Source organism: Saccostrea echinata, unplaced genomic scaffold (assembly GCF_033153115.1).
Source record: "Saccostrea echinata isolate AGI-Se365-2 ecotype Australia unplaced genomic scaffold, CSIRO_AGI_Sech_v1 ptg000033l, whole genome shotgun sequence".
NCBI classification, from domain to species: Eukaryota; Metazoa; Mollusca; class Bivalvia; order Ostreida; family Ostreidae; genus Saccostrea; species Saccostrea echinata.
This window is the reverse complement of record NW_026889782.1, coordinates 5,112,107-5,128,808: the sequence shown is the minus strand read 5'-3', so window position 1 is coordinate 5,128,808 and position 16,702 is coordinate 5,112,107. Positions and strand designations below refer to the sequence as shown.

The following is a 16,702-nucleotide window of genomic DNA, read 5'->3' as shown; positions in this document are numbered from 1 at the left end:
CATAGCTGTTAAAGAACAGGTGAGCACAATATACATGCTAAAATTTAGATCTTGTTGGTACCCAAAAACACAGACAGGCGCGTAAACAGGCGCGTAACCAGAATGGAAGTGAAATGTACGCAGAGAACGGCTGGGGTCCGCTTTGAGAACCCCCGTTGGTCCAAGGCGAAGCCCTGACGAGGACCTAGGGGCAAAGTCCCTGGAAGCTCATGGGTTTTACTAAATATTTCATTCAAAATCATGCCATTTCGATTTTCTTTAGAAAATACAAGACATAGTACTTAATATTGTTTTTATCACAAAGTTAAATACTTCCGTGCAAATTTATTGTACAGAGGCTGAATATCTTTTAAAATGATATATTGGTATCATCTACTCTTTTTTAACTTTCAACAACAAATATAATTAATTTCAATTATTAACAAAATAATTTTATATTTCAAATCATATTCTAGTGGATCACAGCATTCAATGGTTGATATTTTCTCAAAGATCTTTAAAAAAATTATCAATGTGTTATAGAAGAATTACAAATTAATAAATGTTTTATTTGGTTGTGGCAATGATTTAATAAAACATTACAATTTTTTTTTATAAAGACATGGTAATATAAAATTTGAATTTGAATCGAAACAGTACGAGATAAAATAATTTGAAACACAAATATTTGCTGAATGGTATTGATATTTTTTCTCTTCTCACAAATCTCTTCCTTTCCTCCCCCCCCCCCCCCATTTTTTTTAATTTGAAAACGATGTGTACACATCTGCGTATTTGCGTATAGGTAGCTACGCGCCTGTCAGAATACATTCAAGTAAAGATATTCAAATCTTAACAGCCTTCAAACTTTCACACCATTGTACTGTTAAAAATTCAAAGTATTATTTATCTAGAAAATTTATTTAATTAAAAACAGCTTTTCAAATTCAAAGGCAGGCTGTGAATGGATTTCTGAGCAGGTGCAAAATATTTCAAACAGTCCACAGTTCAAACAGTTCTTCTGGATGAAATCAATTCTGAAAACAAAATGAAATACCATTATGGAAAGTTCATTGGTGTTTTAAAAAAGTGATACTCAAAACAATGCATTGAGTAACATGGAAAGCATATACATGACTCTACTATTTTTATTATCAAAACATTTCAATAATCTTGCTAGGAATATGTATGGTTTAGAGCTTATATGGAGCATACCTTTTCATTTTATTGGTGGAAACACTTGCTGCCTGAATGAATTGTTCAAATTGTTTGGGAGTAGCTACAATACAATATATATGTAATGAGTGAAAAACATAATGATTACTTTTGTAGAATGAAATGACATTGCATTGTACAAAACAAACCATGCTATACTATATTTTCTGAAATTCATAAAATAAATGGAAACAAACTTTTGATACTAAACTTTTCTGGGAAATTAAAACCTATGACATTTGCAAAAGTAGAATTGATCTGATTGATACTTAATTTAAGTAAAAAAAAAAAATCAATATACTAGAGATAACATTAAATTCTTTCACATATACAACATTAAAAAAAAAAAATTTAACACTGGCATACTATAAAATTAATGTGAAATGCTTTAGTGTGATCATACCCAGTGGAGAAATTGATGCATCTATTTTGATAGTTCTAGCTGATGTAAATGCCAGTTTTAACCAGTTCTGTGACAGCTACAATGACAAAAGAATTATACATATAAACAGCACATAAATACATGTATATACATATAAGACTGACTTAATGTACATGTAGTCAGACAAATGAAAATTCAAACATTTTATCTTCATTAATGTAGAAATTCTACAAATTTACAGCCTAGTGAGACAGATAGTAAAAGTTCTATGATGAATTTAAAATATGAAGCACTGGTAAAAACTGAAATCTTTAAATTCACATATTTTTGATTGCCAGAGGTATAAATTAAAATTTATAGGGTCTTATACTCTTGTATTTACAGTGCAAATACATTGTACACTGTTCATTTTGAATTCACAAATACATTGTAAGTGTGACTGCATCTAAATTATACTATTTGGTATCATGACGTGCTGTGCTTATATTATGTTACATGTTTGTACATGTATGCCAAAGGACAACATCATTGCATGTTTAAAAGTTTGCAACTTTCATAATGTGTGTGTTTTTGTGTATGTAGGGGGGGGGGGGGCACACAAGGCACTGCATTGCATAGTTTGTGACGGACAGTAATAATACATCTTACTGTGCATGTTCACGGTTATTTTACATCGATGTAAAGAATAGTATGTCTACATGTTAATAACTATGCACATACACACCTTAATAAACAGAAAGGGACCTAAGGAGGTAGTGCGGATCGTCTCAGTTTTCCATGATTTCCCGAAATAACGTCATCATCTTCTCATCAAAAAGATAAACAAGGCCCAGGTCTCTTATTTTATCCCTATTCTCTTTAAAGATTGCCTGATTGTTGCATTTCTCCACTGCATATCTCAGCTGCTGTCGCCACGTTTTTAGATGTAAACAACATTCCGTGTCACCGAGTGCAAGCGCTTGGCTGACGCCGAATGCAGCCAAACGACATAATAAAAAGGGAATTATTTCGAAGACGTGTTGTTACTTTATAAGAGAAAATCACTAATGTTTATTTATTTAAACCTGAAAATACAGACATTCATTACAAATTCTCGCAATCATCATTAAATGGCTTTTTTGAGCTCTATTTCCTTATATGGATCTATCAAGGCGGAGCAACTGTCATGACGTCAAACCTCATTATGACCTCATTACCATATTGTCTTCATGTGTAGCCTTAACTGTACTGCGTAGTAAATCAAATTTTTCAAAGTGATCACTATAGTGTCATAGTGATCACTATAGTAAATCAAAGTGTCAAAGTTATCACTATAGTAAATCAAAGTGTCAAATTTATCACTATGGTAAATAAAAGTGTCAAAGTTATCACTATAGTATATCAAAGTTTTCATAGTGTCAACGTTATCACTATAGTTAACTATTGTTAACTATAGTAAACTATAGTTAACTATAGTATTTTTGTAAGGGGTGATTAGTCATATTATAAAAGAAGTTTGTTCCAATCATGATCCTCGGGGTAGGGCAGTGCACAACAGGGGGGTCATAGTTTACAATAGGAATATATAGGAAATATTTATTCTTCTCAAGAACAGCTAAACCATTTTAGACATATTAATACAGAAGTATCCTCAGATAGTGTAGATTCAAGTTTGTTCCTGAACTCTGGGGGTAGGGCGGGGCCACAACAGTAGGTCAAGGTTTATAAGGGAATATATAGGTGTAATGGTTTAGGGGCATTTGAATAAAACGACTTCAAATAGTGGAATAACCTGACAAACCTTGGAATTGACTAGCCTAAGGGTATATAAGGCAAGGCTTTGGGAAAGTCAGGCATTCAGAAGGTAGCTGTAGAAGTTGGATGATGAATCAACAATAAAGATGTTAAGGAAGTCCATTTAAATAGCAAAAGATTCAACGATATTGAATACAGATGTGTGGTTGTTGAATACTCAGTATATTTAGACATAATTCTCATTTATTACTATTAGCATATAAGGGTGATATGTGTCCTAATGTGTTGGGTGGGGCTACAATAAAAAAATCTTTCCTGAGCTAGTGTGCTCAAGTGAGCGATATGGCCCATGGCCTCTTATTTTTATGTATTTAATAGGCAATACTCTCGAATTCAGCAAGGTAATAGCAGAAATAAGAAGTCAAGATCTGTTAAGTGTTACCTGTGCTGTGTTTGCGAAAAAACACCTTGCTATAAAAGATGCCGACCCTGTTTACAAAAACAAATACGAGGGTTGTTCGAAAACTTCGGGGACTACCGTCATAACTTTTTTACGTAACGTCATATTATATCCAAATTTGGAAGAAATATTTCAACAGTAAATTCAAATGATTTGTATTAAAAAAAATAAAAATATCATGGTTTATTTCAAACTTATTTAGACTTTTAAAATGATAAAATCGAATCACGGAGCAGGTCAAAAATTCGTAATTTACAATTAAGACAATAAATTCTGTCTGAAGTCATATCTTCTGTTAAATGACACACAATCGAAAAAATACTACACGTTCAAATTAAGAATTGTTTCAACTCTTCTGATTCCAAATTATGACTTAATATTTTCCTTCGTTGAAAAGAAATCAGTTTCAGAAGAAAGGTAGTCCTCATTGAAAAGCCAAAAAGATGACGTCGTAGAACGTCACGCAGCAGCAATTAACCGTACAATTTTGTGTTGTACTCTGGAAAACTCCATAAAAAAAACTCTGAAAATACCGGAGGAAGTAGGAAATATGTCAAAAGTGAGCCATGCATGTGTGTGTACATGGTATTTGAATGATAGGCTACTTTGCTTAGACGATGGTGATCTCTGAAAAAACGGATTATCTGTAAAAATCTTCTAAAACATTGAAATGTTTGTAACGTCATTATAAGAGTTTGGCGCTTCACAGATGCTAATCTTGTGAAAGCACACTTATGCAGTGAAAAAAATATAACATTGACAAACAAAATAATTATTCTGGGACAACTGTTAGTAAGTGACAGAGAAACGTTTTTAATGAGTGCACTGGTATTGGGCAATACTGTGTGAAATGTATAGAAATAGTATTTTTGAGAACCTAATGTCGGTATGTTTTTGACGTTACAGTGTTGTTGAGTTTGCTCCGTGATTACAAAACGTGTTGATTTTAAAATTAAATAACATTAATTCTATTAAATCACGTGGAATGAAACTTCATATTTAAACAGAATAAATATTTTTACATATGATAATGTGCTCATTTTAAATTTTTGGAAGATAGTATAACGAAGATTGGCATAGTCCACAAATTTTTAGAACAACCCTCGTAAATACCTTCCCTGGATAATGATTTGATAATGGCATTAAAGAAATTAGGCATTGGTAAAAATAACCTGTAAAAATATGTAAATAAAAATCTATTCAATAATAAAATGTATTTGTCACTGTAAAAAATGGCTTGATACGCCTCTCACCGCACATAAACAGCGTTAAATTTTACAATGATGGCGTCATATCAAGTGCTTTGTGATCAATGACTTGTTCACACCTTGTCGAATTGGATTTAACTACCGACAATAATGAATTTTTGGGGTAGGTTCCTATAAAGTTTAATATTTTTTATACAGTTACAATTACAATACTTTTTTGGTATTGTGCGGTTTTGTTATCTTAGCATGATGTCAAAGTACTTTTCCCCCGTATAAATTAGACACCACCTTCTTTTTGCAGCCTAAACAGTGCTGTAAAGGGAAAAGACGGATTACTTGACCATATTAATTATATGTACTGTAAAGATTATCACTATGGGTTACTTGTTAAGCCAAGTAACACGTGTGCTGTCTTCTGTTGCTGCTGGAGTTATTTTTCACAGCTGCAACAATAAGCGCCGCCCTACACCAAATTTGCTTAATTGCACTACCACCGAATTTGTCTATATTAAAGATCGTTTTGTTGTAAGAAAAAAAAATGCTTGTTAATTTTCAACATGCTTTATTACAATAAAATATGCAAAATAGGATAGCAAATAATGATGGTAGAGAAATTAAATTTGTGATATGATTATTAAAGTCATTTATGGCGTATTTTTTATAAGTTCAGACTAACTAAAACTAAAAAGTTCTTTCTATTTGTTTTATTACTTTATATAAAGATAGGACTTTTCTGTAAATTACACAATTTAAGTCAATCTCGTTTCAACGATATCAGAAATTTAAAACAAAAACCGATTTATACTGAAATGCAAAAGAAACGCAACATCCTATTTTAGGTAGAAATATTATATATATGATATAATTTTGTATCTAAAAGTAAGGACATCTTCAACTTTGTAAATATCGGTAATTTAACGGTTGAATGATTTTCATACGTTTAGATTACTGCTTGTTGCGTTTCTTTTGCGTTTCAGTATATTTGCCAACTCCGCATTTAATTAACAGACAGTTTAAATCCATTTTAACTATGGTAACATGAGGTTATTCAAGTTCAAAATTGGTGAAAATTTTAACTTGAACGTAAAATATATATATCTTGTTTATCTACACTCAAATTCGTATTTTTATTTTTTAGCTCAGATACGCCATATATAGCTTTAAGAAAATATATTGAAGGTATATTAGAGTCAAGTTTTGAATATTGTTTCATAGTATTCGTATTAAACATCTAATTTCAACTTTCTTAACATCAAATTTTAAGACTCTACTGTCTCTTAGGTTAACATAGCATTCTTCTGGAATTTCCAATAGTACTTGTGCGTCTCACAGTACTTGTACTTCTACTTCTTCCGTATGCACTGCCACTAGATACATCTCTGGAAAATGTTTGGCGACGTAGGTTATTTTGAAGTAATATTCCAGCATAAGCAGATGAAGCGGCTGCAACTGCGGTACCACCGAGACCTAAGGCGATCTTTAGCTTGGCCCACCCGGCGATCCCTAGTGCTGCCAGGAAAAATGGAATGCCTCTTTTCTTGCGCCCGTACGCGTGCGACTTGTACTTGGCCATTTTCACTCCGTTTTCAATTTGCTTCAATCCCTTCACCCATAGATTGATAACATGGCTATGTCCTTCATCTGGGCCCACAACTTGTTTATATACAATCTTATTCAGTTGTACTATCTTTTTAATGCGGGGTTTAAAAGCGGTTTCGTTCCGATGACGTATGATCGCCCTGATCTTATTGATCTGGTAATTCACATTAAAACCTGCATCAAAAATATTTGAAAATATGATAATTTACAATCATTGTAACATTACTAAAATGAGTATTTAGTTCAGGTATTTTATTATTAAGTAAAGGAGAAAGGCCGAAAACTGTCCATTCTGTGTGAAAGAGAAACTAATCGAGGGTCGTAGGCCCCAGATTAGTTTTTTCTCTCACAGAATGGACAGTTTGAAGTCTTTCTACTACTGAAAACATGGTGTCCTTTGTCATGAAATTAAAAAGAACTGGTATCAGATATTAAAAATTGATATTGTTTGGTAGCACACAAAGAATGACAAGTTCGTTGTTTACAGAATGGACAGTCAGGCAATTTGCAATTTGCTAAATTGTCATTGTGTTTCTAGATCCAAAATAACAAAAGGTCTTTGTCTAAAGAATGGACAGTTACAGTTGGCTTTGGGGGGATTCCAGTATTTAGAAAAGTATGCGATGTTTCAAAATCAGTATGTAGTTTGCATTGTAAAGGCATACACGTTTTCCTGCGATGGAGAGAGTATATGACAGAATCAAAAGCTAATGAACCAAAAGATACACAAAATCAGCGATATTTGGATCTGAAAACAGAGAATAGTAAGAGTAAAGCACAATATTAGCCCAACTTTTACCAAAACGGTCACCTGAGTATAATACAACAATTCAGAAGTTAAATACATTGATAGATGAAGCTTTGTTGCCCTAAAGCAAGAGAAGTAGGAAGATCAGGATCAACAAAATAATTAGTCTAGTATTCAGTATCAACTCATAAATTAAGTTCTAATCTGTCCCCCCACTTAACACTATTACCATGCAGACTATTAACAAACTATTAGTGCTTCTCTACTATTTTTAAACCCATATTAAGACCTCTAGCATTGACCTCTCTGATGGTCTTTGAAGAACTTTTAATAACATAAGTTATTTTTGTCTCATTTTTATTTATCTATTACTTACAGGTCTACCTGATTATTAAAACTAAGAAAGTACTTTTTTAATTATACGATAAACATTCTTGCATAATTATCTTATTCTATTAACCTCTCAAATACATTATTTACAGTGATTAATTATCAAAGGTGAATGGAAAAGGGGGATAACTTCTGTCAGTAGAATACAAATTAATAGAGCCCTGCCCAGGACCAGAATGCTTAGACAAATGGTCCAGATGTTCAAAATCTGGTAGAAATACGCTTACTTATACCATTTCAACTTTTACTTAGTTTGCTTCCGATATGCCCAGAAGCAGAGAAGAATTTCACAGGTACAATGCATTTTCACTACAGATTCAACAAAGTCTTACCCTAACATTAGAACCCAAGACCAAGGGTCAAGACATTTACAAATTTGGAAGAGTTACCCTCATCATCATAACTATGGACTTCAAAGAATTAACACTTTTCCACTATATTATCACACCCACACCCCCCTCGTTATGCCAGAACCCCTGACCCTAGGACCAAAAGATATAAAAATTCTGTTCGAAACTCTCATTTTCATCATAGCTAAGCAATTTATTTATCAGCTCAACACTAAGGAGCAGACAGGATTAATTAATGATTAATGAACAGAATTAATGCTTTTTCACTATATAATCAATACCCCCCCCCCCACTCCTCAAGAACACCAAAAACTGAGGCCATATATTTAAAAATTTTGGGAGAGGCATCCTTGCCTATCAAAATCATGCACTTAGTTTGTTTAAATAATCTCCAGTAGCAGAGAAGAAGATTTTCAAAGAATCAATGCATTTTCACTACATAATCAATAGAGCCCCACCCTAACACCAGAACCCCTGACCCTGGGGCCATGAATTTCACAATTCTGGAAGAGGCCCACCTCCTCATCATAACTATGTACTTAGTTTATCACCGCAATGCCCAGGAGCAGAGAAGAAGATTTTCAAAGAATTAATTCATTTTCACTATATAGTCGATAGAGCCCCACCCTAACACCAGAACCCTGACCCTGGGGCCATGAAATTCACAATTTTGGAAGAGGTACTCCTGCTCATCACAACTATGTACTTAGTTACTTTATTAAATATCCAGGAGCAGAGAAGAAGATTTTCAAAGAATTAATGCTTTTTCACTATATTATCTATAGATCCCCGCCATAACACCAGAACCCCTGACCCTGGGGCCATGAATTTCACAATTTTGGAAGAGGCACTCTTGCTTATCATAACTATGTACTTAGTTACTTTATTTAATACCCAGGAGCAGAGAAGAAGATTTTCAAAGAATTAATGCATTTTCACTATATAATCAATAGAGCCCCACCCTAACACCAGAACCCCTGACCCTGGGGCCATGGCTTTCACAATTCTGGAAGAGGCCCACCTCCTCATCATAACTATGTGCTTAGTTTATCACCGCAATGCCCAGGAGCAGAGGAGAAGATTTTCAAAGAATTAATTCATTTTCACTATATAGTCGATAGAGCCCCACCCTGGGGCCAGAACCCCTGACCCTGGGGCCATGAAATTCACAATTTTGGAAGAGGTACTCTTGCTCATCATAACTATGTAATTAGTTACTTTATTAAATATCCAGGAGCAGAGAAGAAGATTTTCAAAGAATTAATGCATTTTCACCATATAGTCGATAGAGCCCCACCCTAACACCAGAACCTCTGACCCTGGGGCCATGAAATTCACAATTTTGGAAGAGGTACTCTTGCTCATCATAACTATGTACTTAGTAACTTTATTTAAAACCCAGGAGCAGAGAAGAAGATTTTCAAAGAATTAATGCATTTTCACTATATAATCAATAGAGCCCCGCCCTTACACCAGAACCCCTGACCCTGGGGCCATGAAATTCACAATTTTAGTAGAAGCACTCTTTCGCATCATAACTATGTACCTAGTTACTTTATTTAATACCCAGGAGCAGAGAAGAAGATTTTCAAAGAATTAATGCATTCTCACTATATAATCAATAGAGCCCCGACCTAACACCAGAAACCCTGACCCTGGGGCCATGATTTTCACAATTTTGGAAGAGGCACTCTTGCTCTTCATAACTATGTACTTAGTTACTTTATTTAATACCCAGGAGCAGAGAAGAAGATTTTCAGAGAATTAATGCATTTTCACTATATTATCAATAGAGCCCCGACCTAACACCAGAACCCCTGACCCTAGGGCCATGAATTTCACAATTTTGGAAGAGGCACTCTTGCTCTTCATAACTATGTACTTAGTTACTTTATTTAATACCCAGGAGCAGAGAAGAGGATTTTCAAAGAAATTATGCACTTTCACCATATGATCTATATAGCACCACCCTGGGGCCAGAACCCTTGACCCTGGGGCCATGAATTTCATAATTTTGGTAGAGGGCTCAATTGTTATTACAATGATGCCAACAGTTTGACTGATTGATGTCCAGGAGTAAAGAAGAAGATTTTTAAAGATTGCATTATTTTTGGTGGTTTTAACCCCACCCCTCAGGCCCAAGGGGGGCAGGGACCATGAAATTCACAATTTTAGTTCCTCTTTTCCCATAGATGCTATATGCCAAATTTGGTTGAAATTGGTTTAGCGGTTTCAGAGAAGAAGCTAAAAATGTTCAAATGTTAACACACGACGCACGGCGACAGACGAGAACGGATAGCAATAGGTCACCTGAGTGACTCAGGTGACCTAAAAAATGAACTTCTTAGACGACAAAATTCAAATGATCAAATTCGTTCTGAGTTTTGGATTAGCCATAAGCCGAATTTCGACATGAGAATGTATTTCAAATCAAATCTGAAAATGTTTCAACTTTAATAATTTTCTACGGAAATAGTAGTGTTCATATGTAGCAAACTATGTTCTGGGTGGTTGATTTTATATTCCCTGTACCTCAATCTTAAAGTGGATTCTTCTAGAGGGAATAGTATTTCTGAAATTTAAATCAAATGTGAAATTATATCATTTAATTTCAAGCTTTGAATTTAATTAAGTGAATATTGAGTTTTGAGTATTAATGTACATCTTTCATGGATTTAAAAGTGTTAAATCGAGCGTATACTGTGCAGACAATGTGTTCTGGATTATCTTAGATCTCCAAGTTTTTTGTGTTATTTATATGTTAATTAAAGCATAACTAATGTATATGTATTTGTTTTTTGTTTCCCTCTCGGGCACATTCCAGAGTTTACCTGTATATCCCCATTCTGTTTGTTTTTACTTTCGATTCTTTTTTTGAAAAAAAATGTCCATTCTTAAAAAAAGATAGTTTTCCAAAAAGAATGGACACTTACAGATAACTTACTGGATTCTTTGAGGAGTTAGCTCAACATAAAGCTATAGAATGGACAAATCAAACAAAAGGTTTACGTCACAAATATGTTTAAATAATGATAAATATTCTTTGAAGACCATGTCTTACAACAAATTGTTGGAATTTCGATGTGCACTAATTGTTCTCCTTGATTAGCTGACCTGTTTTTATATTTCTATGAAGAAGAATTTATTCAAAAACTCCTACAAGAGAAGAAGATGGTACGTCTTGTGGCCTACAGTTCGACATTTAGATATTTTGACGATGTGTTATCAATTGATAATTGTTGCTTTCATTCACATATCGATTCGATATATCCCAGTGAACTTGAAATTAAAGACACTACAGGGTCTCTCATATCTGTTTCATATTTGATGTTTTACTGACTATAGACGACAGGGGCCTACTAACAACTTAACTGCATGACAAACGAGATGATTTCAACTTTTCCATCGTCAACTTTCCTTATTCCTTTATCCTTACCCACGGTGGTACATGTATGACTGGTCAACTGGTCTTGCTAGGCACCTAATCCCACCTCTATAATTTCCAGGGGTTCGCTTTTAAGCTCTTTTCATAGATTTGTTTTGTTTAGAGATTTTTTAAGATCGATAAATGTTTGTTATCTTCACCTTTTGCATTAGACATATTGATGATGTTTAATCAATTAAGAAAATGCTTTCATTTTTATGTCGACTTGATACATCCCAGTTAACTCGAAATAACTGTTATAATCTGGTCCTGATTTTGAAAAAGAAGGCTAGAGATAACTTTTAACGGCAAATATTTATTATTTGATGAAGAATAATTTTTTAACTTATTTCGTGTATCCTGAATCCGAAAAAATATGCTGGTCTTCCAAAAAATGACGTTAAAAAGGTCAACATGGCGATTCAAATTGGCGGACATCCAATTTCTCTTATTATTTCTAAATGTCGTTCAAATAGGAGAAAAAATGCATGAATATCTTACTGAGCGTATTCCAGCTACAAAAATGACAATCCAACACTTACATTATCATAGAATTTAACCTTTTAATTTGAAAGTTGTGCTAATAGCTCTAACTTGCGATTCAAAATGGCAAACACGAAAATTTCTCAAAATACTCAGACTGCTTAATTTTGATTGTTTTGCAGACAATGAAAGAAAACAAACTACAGTTTACATTTTAAGAGTCATTACATGTGTATCTATAATGACTTGAACTTTTATATAGGAGCTGTGGCACGCATAGTCTCAGAATTACTCCAAACTCTCTATGATAAACGTCTTTGATACCGTAAACTCAAATCAGGCAAAACTTGGTTGCTTCGTGTCATGGTTACCATAGCAACATGTCCTAAAGTTTGAAAAATGGCATTTTTCAACATGTTTAGAGTCCCATAGTAAATGATTGCAGCCAAGCAAACAAGTAGCAATGACTGTTTCTGAAAGTTGAAGGCCTGGCGTCTTAAATGCATGATAAACATGTTTGGTAAATCAACTATTACATGCGTTACTATGGAAACAAAGTATGCAAAAGTAATAATTTTGTTCATTTAATTGTATAAAGTCATACACTTAAGAATAAAAACAATTATAGGTTGAAATGCAAACAAATAATAGACAAAAGATCCTTGTAACATATACCAAGGGCGAAATATGATATTTCTTATAAATGGCAACAGTTGCCATGGCTTTAATACGACGAAGGGATTTTAAATTTACTCTCTTAGTATTTTAATCTTATCCTATCTTTTTAAAAAGCATATTTCTATATAACTGATGATCAATTTTTAAAGGCGTTGGTGTGACCCTAATTTTCACATTTCAAAAAATTTGAATTAAATTCTTTAAATAGAGCGTTGCTATGGAAATTAGCCAACTAACTTTACTTTCAATTTTGACTACCACCCAATCTCTAACTGGATGCAAAAACTGGCACATGGAGTTTAATATTGATAAAAGGTTAACAAATTGAACATTTTCCCTTCTTGGTAACCATAGCAACAGTGTTGTATTTTTCATCAATATATGATATTCAGCTTTAGTTCTACCAGATAAGTATTATTCAAGGTGAGTCAAATAATGTTTCTTGATAAAAGGGTGTGTAAATTCCTAAAGCAACAAAAAATATCACTTTAAACAACTGGTATGTTGTTTCCATGGTTACACTGCAAGGTAATAATTAATCCCGAATTTTCTTATGTTGTTAGTGTTGCAAGGTCCTAAGGATGTATATGTGCCAATCATGAATTATATTGTTTTTCCTCAAGATAGTAGCATTAACCAAATCTTAGCAACAGATTTTGCATGGTTACACTGTGTTACCATGGCAAACATGAAAGTTATTTTTAGAATAATATTGCCAATACCTAATCACTTAAGGTCAAATATTTTTATTGTTTTTCTTAGGTTGTTGATTGATCATTTAACACCTATCATTAGTGAATATTGAGTGTTTTTCAGCATTTTTCAGCATCTAAAATGTATTCCAAATGTACCCATGGTTACCACTTACTTAGAGATATATTCTAAATATTTCTTTATAGCATAAGTGGCAATAAGGTGTCATGTTTTTGTGAGAATGGTTTGTTTGTTTTTCTTAGTCTTCATTAAGGCTTAATAAAGATTCAAAGTAGCTGAAAATCTCAATTTTTCCAATTTTTCTGACTGTTACCACGGGAGCCACGAAAAGTAGCAACAAAATTTTATTATGTTTCTGGTGTCAAGTTGTAATAATAGGCAAAGTTTCATCAAAATCAGGTACCATTGTATGGTATTTACATGAATATCTTTTATTTGCCTTATTTAAGAAATTTCGAGCCTACATTGGAACAGTACGTAATTCATAACATTATATGTGGCAATGAAACTGGTAAGTACAGCGCATAACTTTTATTAGCTTTAAGGATATCAGATCCTCAGATAGGAACGATAACTCTTAAATCTATTATTTAATTTAAAAAGTTTCAAAATAAAGCTTGAAATTGAAATATTTTTTTGCAGCAATTTTAATGTTATGCATCTCAATATGATTCTTTGAAGTCTTGGAAATGATATTATAAGAAGTCGACATTCTACCCCACAAAAGTACCAAAAAAAATAAATTCATTTTTAAAGAAATCAAATTTCCTCTAATCTAGCATTAGATCCCAATGCTTATTAGCATGATATGAAATTACAAGTGATTTGGGATGTCTTGCAAACTTTTTACATTATGTATTTTATAACAACTGAAGTAAATAGAAGAACTAAAATATTGTATGAGTGTGCAAAACATGTAATTCCTCAAAATGCCTGGATACCTATAATTTTGAATCCAAAAATATATTTGTTGATCAGTGTTCAATTAGAAGATCCATAGCTGGTGCTTTTATTCGCAATTACTGAAAATATATTTGAGATTTGATAATTTTCCCTATATAATATGATTAACTTTACAGATGAACTTTGAAGAAATACCATGGGTAAATACACGTTATTCTGTGAAATCCAAGACATTTTTGTGAGAATTTTCAATTACTGAAAAGCTGATTTTCAGAACCTGAGGATTGGACTACCTTAAATATAACTTGGCTTCGTTGATTAAGTTGTTTAATAATATTACATATTTGGACTTTATGCAAAATGAAAGAATCCATTAAATGTCACGCACTGTGTCAATGATACTTTTTCTTATTAACATTAAAAATCACACACACACATACCCTTCTTTGCTTGAGATGCATAGTACTTGGTTGAGTCATTAACGGCTGAAGTATAGGAAGTTGATCCCAACTGTTTCCAGCCTGAGTATGATATTCTTCCATTATTTCTAACATCACAATAGTCATTAAGACGGTTAATATCTTTATAATATTGTCGGAAGTAGTCATGTTCATGTCCAAAAAGAGCTCGCTTATATCTGTGTCTGCAAAGGAAGACTTGTACAATTGAATCCATTTTGTTCTTGCTGATCATGAGAACATAATACCATATTGTCATGGTTCAGGAAATCAAAGAATTAACATGAAAGATTGAAACTTATTAAGAAAAAATTCAAAATTAGATTAACTGGAAAGAGAACAATAGGTATACCAATTTATCTCAGTCCCTTGTTAGCCAAGCTGCATATGCATTTGATTGCTTAGAAATCATGAAAGATAGACAAAGCTTTTTTTAGGAAAAGGAATATCACAATAGATTTTCTTCACCTTTCAAAGTCTCTGTCGAGAGAGTCCTCTGTTTTTTGTGTGAATCCAGCCTTTTCAGAATGGTTGGTATCTAAAAATTGACGATGTAAAAATGGCAAAATAGGCACTTTTACTTGTTTCATTATTATTACATGTCTTCGATATTTCGATTTTTAGAATAAAAAAAATAAGAAATATAGTATCATTTTTACAATTTTAGCCAAAGATCCGTTTAAACTGTAAATGTCATACGGTACTAATTTTTATGCACCAGGTGTGCATGTCCACAAATTATGTCTCTTCAGTGATGCTCATTTTTAGTACAGACTTTGATAAAAGGCGTATGTTCAATAAACATGTAGATGAAATTCTTGACCAGTGATAATGAAAAATGTATTTTTTTCAAAAGGTTTATAGAGTAAACAAATCGTATGGGATTTTAATGATTTAATGTATTTTTCAATTTAAAAAAAGATCTACAAAATGAAAGAGTTAATATTATAAAATAATTATGAAGTAAATTCGTTTGATACTATTAAACTATTAAACAATTTTTCTCATTAAAATCCGTATGTAAAACACTTTAGATTATGTATAAATATCGTAAATAAACTTCCAACACTTGTATGACTAATTCTACATTGCTACTATTAGAATTTTCCTATTAAAGATACATTACTTTACACGAAAAAATAAGCACAAAAATCAACCAGTGTCTCAGGCACGGAAATGATATTTCTTGTTCATAACAAGGAGCACACGGCGCGTGTGACGGGTGAACAGGGAATGCTTACTCTTCATGGCACATGATCCAACCTCTGATTTTTTTATAGGTCGGTATTTGCTGTGCTCCAAATTGACATTATTTCAATGTACTTTAAAGCTAAATTACTGGTCGCTATCTTCATATTTCAAGTAGTTTACAAAACATTTGAACGCATTTTTTTAAACTGCATTATTATGAGTGGTACATTAATACATAATGTCACAAATTGTACTAAATGGCTCTACAGACTATGTATTTTTAGAGAAAAAATCAAAACATTTTACCTGCACTTCCTGTGAAAAACAAGAACACTGCTAGAAAGATCACTTTCGAGGGCATTTTCTTTTAAACCTAAACAAAATTCAAGGAACGAATATAAATGCAGATACCCATGTCAATTTTGTGGCTATGCATGTACTATATCAGAAATATTTCAATTTTACGAATTGACGTAGGCTTTTGAATGTGTACAATACTTGTAAATATAAGGATATCTAGATTATAGATATTGTAAAGATAAACACAAGACCTTCATTATTGCCACAATGCCACAAAATGTGTAAATCGAGTAGTGACTTCCATTCTGTAATCTGTATATTAAGTGTTAACATGTTTTGTGTAGATATTATAAATATGTGCACAATGTGTATAATGATATATGTTTTCTTTTGGTTCGAAGGGCTTGTATTGTAGTAAAAATAAAACCGGGAATAGACTTATTCCAATCTTTATTATATTTTTTTCCGGCATTTTAAATAATTTAC

General features: G+C 32.8%; 1 protein-coding gene across 1 annotated transcript; it reads right to left on the bottom strand.

Moving 5' to 3' along the window:
* Nucleotides 1–742: 742 nt before the first annotated feature.
* LOC133198047 (uncharacterized) lies at nt 743–16,277 on the bottom strand. The gene is made up of 8 exons (XM_061334201.1): nt 16,223–16,277; nt 15,194–15,263; nt 14,708–14,910; nt 6,266–6,751; nt 2,301–2,320; nt 1,598–1,673; nt 1,195–1,258; nt 743–1,016 (listed from the first exon to the last, which is right to left on the bottom strand). The coding sequence occupies exons 1-8, from the start codon at nt 16,275–16,277 to the stop codon at nt 899–901; spliced, it is 1,092 nt and encodes a 363-aa protein (XP_061190185.1). The 3' UTR covers nt 743–898.
* Nucleotides 16,278–16,702: the final 425 nt, after the last annotated feature.

Coding starts and splice junctions, on each gene's coding strand:
- LOC133198047 (XM_061334201.1), bottom strand. CDS start 16,277: ATGCCCTCGAAAGTGATCTTTCTAGCAGTGTTCTTGTTTTTCACAGGA. Junction 15,264..16,222: donor GTTTTTCACAGGAAGTGCAG/GTAAAATGTTTT, acceptor GTCAATTTTTAG/ATACCAACCATTCTGAAAAG. Junction 6,752..14,707: donor TGCATCTCAAGCAAAGAAGG/GTATGTGTGTGT, acceptor TTTTTGATGCAG/GTTTTAATGTGAATTACCAG.